This window comes from Rutidosis leptorrhynchoides, chromosome 11 (assembly GCF_046630445.1).
Source record: "Rutidosis leptorrhynchoides isolate AG116_Rl617_1_P2 chromosome 11, CSIRO_AGI_Rlap_v1, whole genome shotgun sequence".
Classification (NCBI taxonomy): Eukaryota; Viridiplantae; Streptophyta; class Magnoliopsida; order Asterales; family Asteraceae; genus Rutidosis; species Rutidosis leptorrhynchoides.
Genome location: NC_092343.1, coordinates 112,232,526 through 112,238,619, shown reverse-complemented (window position 1 = coordinate 112,238,619; position 6,094 = coordinate 112,232,526). Strand labels below are relative to the sequence as shown.

Sequence of the window (6,094 nt, the reverse complement as noted above, 5' to 3'; positions counted from 1 at the left end):
AAGGGTAGAGGCCGTGGTGACGGACTGAAGTCAGACTTTGTTGAAAACTGCTTTCATAAACGAAACTTACTTTACGCCTTTTGTTTGATGATGAATGATGATGACCCTTAAGACCTTAAATACATACCTTTAAACCTATTAAGACGATTTACTGACTTAGTATTATTTGCCTTAGGTTGAGGACCTTCGGACCGTTTACTTGCGCACCTTTCCCGACTACTACTTTACCGCTACATATCATTGTGAGTTATAGCATTCCCTTTTTACTTTAACTTATTTTGGGAACTGAGAATACATGCGGATTTTATGTTTTACATACTAGGCACGAGTACTTAAACTTATATATATGTGGGTTATACAACGGCAAAAACATTCCCTTTAGCTCGGTAACGTTTAATCATTGGTTTTTGAACCGTGAACGCGAATCTTAGATATGGATCCATAGGGTTTGACATCCCCACTCGGGCTAGTCGCGCTAGCATTTAACGAGTGTTTAACACTTCGTAGACATACGCACTTGCCAAGTGTACTTTCAGGGGGTATAAACGTTAAGTTAGTTACCAAGTGCCCACGGTTAACATATACTTTATCATACTGTTTTGAAACACTCTTTGTAGCACTGAAATCTCGTGGCCTACCTTACATACTGTTATACTTAAACTATAGCTCACCAACCTTTGTGTTGACGTTTTTAAGCATGTATTTCTCAGGTGCTTGAGGTTGCTTCCGCTGTCTTACTTGTTGTGCTGTAGACACCCGCTGTTTAGAGTTGTCCACGCATGAACTACTTTACTTTGCATTCAAACATTAGTACTTTTGAATTATGACTTGTAACGACCATTTGGGGTCACGTACACTTAATTATTGCTTCTACTTAGTGAAGCATGCTTTTGAAATGTAAAACATTTGATGTCGGTTATGACATCACCTTTTTATCGTGAATGCAACTTCTTTAATTACAGCATATAGTACTTAACCTTGTAATGATCCTGTTGTTGATGATTCGTACACGATGGTTTTGTACGGGACATCACAAAATCAAACACTAAAAACCCACTACCTTTCAATTTATGTTAGTGTAATGCATCCGCTGTTACTTAACAATTTTTTAGACGATCATGAGGTTCAGGACTGCACACACAAAATGTGAAATCCACGTGGACTCGCTAAGCAATAAAAAAAGTTTAAGGACTGAACGTGAAATATGAGCATACCACAGGGACTGTTATTGTAATCATGTCCTCTGTAACACAACAGTAAGCTACAGACATTTCAAAGACCTACACATTCAGACCTGCCAGGCTGCCCAAACGTAATCTCATCCAATGGACTAGCAACAACATCACTCTCTCTATAACTTCTTCCTTTCCGTACGTCGTATTCAAACCCTAATTTTTTGAGTTCCGCCGCCGTCCTCCGGCATCACGCCGGAGGTCTGGTGTGTCCCTTTCTTCTCTTTTATCTGATGTCTTGTGGTTGTCTCACGAGTTTGCTCCCGCGAGCTCATTTCGTTTCTTTGTTGTTGTTCGATGGTCTGTTTTCCGGCTGAGATGGGGAACGGATCTGAAGAGGTAACGACGGTGATTGCTGGCCGGGATGTTGCCGCTTCTAGAATTGAATCTCAACTTGAGAAAGCTTTGGAGGTATATTATTAGTATTGTAAACTTTGTAAATTTTGTTTATTCTACTTATTTTCTGTAGAGTTACTTTTGTACGACAGTTGTTTAGTTAGTATCTTGTGATATTGAAAAAGTTATGTTATTAATGTATGTTGGCGTAGATCAACATTTTCGTGTTAATATGGATGCTAGATTGAACTACCGATGGATACGCGAGTACTGACTAATCAAGTGATTTCCAACTTTGAGAATGAAATTTTATTCGTACGAATACTCATTCACACTTGGTTAGACTCGATCAAACTCGGCCAAAACTCAAGATTACTTGAAAAATCGGTCAAATCTCAGCCAAAACTCAGGATTACTCGGAAAATCAGTCAAAATTGGTCAGAACTCAGTTATAATTGGTCAAAATCAAACTTGGTCAATGCCCAAGTACTTTCTCAGTTTCCGAGTACTCCCTAAAAAGTCCCCCCCGACCGAGTATATCACTGATGATCATGACCTTCTTATTGTTCATAAACACCACTTTTTGGATAGTTAGACTAAAAATATACTATAATTTGTTAGTGCAAGCGTTAAAATATTACTATTTTTCAGCTTAACATATTATGATACTCCGTATATTATTTATTGCAGTAGTTTAGGAAATTGTTGCGAAAATACGGTTTTCGTGAATTTATCAATCCAGAAATGACAACTTTCACCAGTAAAGGTGATGTAGCCGCTTTTAAACTTGACTACAAGAAACAACAATCTGTAAGTCTTGCTCAGTCCGCCTAGCTTTACAATTACATGGAGACGATTGCTGGTGTTTTTGGGCGGTTTTCTGTGAGGGATTTGTTTTTTTCTGACCGAAAATTCGGATATACATGCATTTGTGTGAATTCACGGGTCTTGATGTTGAAATGAAAATTATGGAGTCATATTTCGAGGTATGAACTAATTATTTGACCCGTTCAACCAGTGACCCGTTTGACCCATTTAAAAATTCAGCCTTAAGGCCTGACACGTTTAGACTTGAACCAATTAGACTCGAACCGTTTGACATGTCTAAAAAAAAAATCTGGCTCTTTTTGACCCATTTAGGCCTGAACAAATTAGACCCGAACCGTTTGACATGTCTAAGAAGTCTGAACCGTATTAACTCATGACCTGTTCAACCCAAACTAGTTCGGGGCTCTCGTTTTCTAGGCAGGACAATTAACACATTTGCAGAAATTTCAAGTATTTATATTTCTGATACTATATGCAAATATCAAGAAATTTTAATAATTTTGATGCGTGGATTTGTATAGGTGAACATAGTTGACTGCTTTTTTGTTAAAATATTTGAGAAATTAAACGAGGGCCAGGAATATCTTAATGCTATTAAGAAGCAGTATAGTTGAGCCTCTAAAGTTTGTTTAAACAATTTTTTTACTTTCGTTGTGTTTTATTACTGATAATAAAGTATTATTTATAATGCAATACTTGAATGATACGTTGCGAATTACGTTTGAAGAAGGGATCCGAATGCTAAGGTTAGTAAATGGTATAGAAATTTAAATCCTCTAATGGATGGTGAAGTTAGGTTGTGTAGTTATGTCAAATGGATATAAGGGGCAAATCAAATTTTATTTATTTATTTTTATTTTTCTTTGGTAAAAATGTAAGAATACTGATGACCCAAGGTTATTAAGGTGATGTTTTTATAGTGAATAAAAACTATTATGTCTTTGATTTTAATTTTAACTTTATTTTGTTGCTAACATAAGGTTAAGTGAAAGACCTTAATAGTTTGTATGCAATGTAAAAGCTTCACCTTAATAACCTTGACCTGTCATTACACTTACTTTTTACCAAAAAAAATAATAAATAAATAAAATTTGAGTTCGCCTTTTTATCCTTTTGACATAACTAAACAATCTAACTTGATCATCCGTTACGTTCTAAATTTTTATATCTTTTACCAACCTTCAACATTTGGATCGCTTTCATCAGACGTAAATCGCAACGTCTTATTCGAGTAATGCATTATAATAACTTACTTTACTATTAATAATAAATATGATGAAAGTAAAAAAGAAAAATATTTGTTTAATAACCTTTAGAGGCTCAAACGGATACTACTTCTTGATAGCTTTAAGATATTTCTCGCAATCCTCATTCAGTTTGTCAAACATTTTAACATAATATCTGTCAACTATATCAATCACATATACAAATCCACACATCAAATTTATTAAAATTTCTTGATGTTTGCATTTGATGTTTGCATGTTGTATCAGTATTAATAAATTCTTGTAATTTGCGCATGTATTAGTTGTCATGTGAGAGCCCCAAACTAGTTTAGGTGGAAATAGGTCATGAGTCAAAATGCGTCAGATTTCTTAGACAGGTCAAATGGGCCGAGTCTAATATTTTTTTAGGTCAAAACGGGTATGATTTTATAGACAGGGCTGACCTTAGGGCAAAAATTTTAGACGGGTCATGGTTTGAACGGGTTAGATAACTTGTTAATACCTCGGAATATGACTCAATAATCTTATCTCAACATCAATACCCATGAGTTAACACAAATATCTGTGTATTAGTCAGTAACCATGTCAGATTTTCCAAACAGGTAACTCTCAATACCCATCAATACACGTGTCAAATTTTCCAAACAGGTAACTCTCAATACTTAAAATTGCTTAAATAGTCAGTAACTGTGTATTGAAATATTCGTAATTCAATTTGGTTTCCAGATTAACACGAGAAAGTTGTTCTCCAGCCTGCATACATTACTAAGTTTTGTTTTCAATATCACAAGGTAGTAACTAAACAAGCGTCACACACAATATTAAATGAAAATATTCTAATTAGTAATAATATACCTCAATATTTAAAGGTAGCACATTAGCACCCCGATTAACACAAGATCTTTCTAACTTGAATTTAAACATACGTGTAATGAACAAATCATTCCATATTAACAATATTAGCTACGTTTGGTCTGTGGTAACCTTAGTGTGTTTCCACGTTACCTGTTTGAGCATTCACTTTTCAATATACTTTGTGTAAAAGAAAAAGAAATTTTGAATTAGAACTTCTTATGGTGTACTAATTTGAAGATGAGAAGAAATTAATGGGTTTTGGGTTCTTGGGCTTATACAAACAGTTAGAATCATATGCTGCATTACTGCATATCACATACCTGTTATTTTTTTTTCTTTCAAATTTTGAATATTTATCTAATTTACTACACTGATGGTATGTATTGCTTACTCTTTACTTGTTTGACGTGTAGTTTGATGATGGTTATTTAGGCTTGATTCTAATGCGGGAATGCCCAAACTCCCAATGTTTTTAGCTTTGGTATTCTTGATATCTAAAATGAGCAATGGCCAATTGGCCATTATGTACGATCCCCACACGTCTTCTATATTATGGTGAAACGGTTGGTTGAGGTTGGATCGGCCTACAAACACCCGTCTTTCATTATTAAGATTTTAATTAGCATCTTAAATCTGATGACATAACGTATATTACTTTGATTACTATTGAATGCATGTGTAATAAAGCGATTTACGAGGTAACATGTACAAGGTTGCAAAAATGCTACTTGGAGATCGCTTCTGACTGTATGATTGTATGATGCAGGATCTGCAAAAGTTATGGGTCACAAGTGGGCCCAAGGTTATCAACGTTGGCCCACGAATACACGTGTGGGCCTGCACGAGTTCTCTGATCAGTTGCGCCAAGGATAAGTCTAAGTCAGATGGGTGTCTTGAGGAGAAATCAAGAGAAGTTTTGGCTGGAGATTCTATTTAGTTTATTATTATTTTGTTTCCTTTTAAAGTTTATTTTGTTTCCATGTTTCTAGTATTTAAACTATCGTTTGGTAATTTTTATTATTTATTATTCAGTTTTGGAGATATTAATAAAATCAATCTTGAATTTTTCACGTTTGGCACTAGTTATGGGAAACCCTTAATCTTGAAGGTTTGTTCCCGGCGAGAAGACCTAATTTGTTTGAACCGTGAAGGTTTGCAACCTATTTGTTATTATTTTCAGTTTTGAACATTATCTTAGTTTCCATGCGATCAAACACTGTTCGGTTATTTAATGCACAGACCTCGGCAGACTGCTCTCGTGGAACGATTGATACAACGCTATTCATCCGTAAAAACCACGGTCACATTCTCTTGGTTCAAATTTACGTTGATGAAATTATTTTTGGTTCTACGTCCCCGTCCTTATGCAAAGAATTTGGTGATCTTATAGCCAACAAATTCGAAATGAGCATGCTTGACCAGCTTAATTTCTTCTTGGGGTTACAAGTAAAACAATTACCAAACGGGATTTTTATCAGTCAAATAAAGTATATCAAAATCCTTTGATATTAAGCTTTATCGAAGCATGGTTGGCTTTTGGGAACATATCAAAATGTTGATTTACTTTCTTGTATATCACATTTTGAGGGGAAAAAAAAGGGTGAAAATGAAAAGAAA

At 35.0% G+C, this 6,094-nt stretch overlaps 1 protein-coding gene across 8 annotated transcripts; it reads left to right on the top strand.

Moving 5' to 3' along the window:
* The first annotated feature begins 1,292 nt into the window (after positions 1-1,292).
* LOC139877898 (uncharacterized) lies at positions 1,293-5,547 on the top strand. 8 transcript variants are annotated; one of them, XR_011768821.1, is made up of 5 exons: positions 1,293-1,643; positions 2,262-2,378; positions 4,225-4,270; positions 4,349-4,413; positions 5,244-5,547. XR_011768821.1 is itself a non-coding variant. In XM_071865299.1 (4 exons), exons 1-4 carry the CDS (start codon positions 1,530-1,532, stop codon positions 5,348-5,350), a joined length of 384 nt encoding a protein of 127 aa, XP_071721400.1. In that variant the 5' UTR covers positions 1,293-1,529; the 3' UTR covers positions 5,351-5,547. The 8 variants fall into 8 exon arrangements, 3 of the variants coding, with proteins under 3 accessions (XP_071721400.1, XP_071721402.1, XP_071721399.1); XR_011768820.1 differs by having other exon boundaries at positions 4,225-4,413; XR_011768824.1 differs by lacking the exon at positions 5,244-5,547 and adding an exon at positions 1,812-1,883 and having other exon boundaries at positions 2,259-2,378; positions 4,225-5,237.
* The last annotated feature ends 547 nt before the right edge of the window (positions 5,548-6,094 follow it).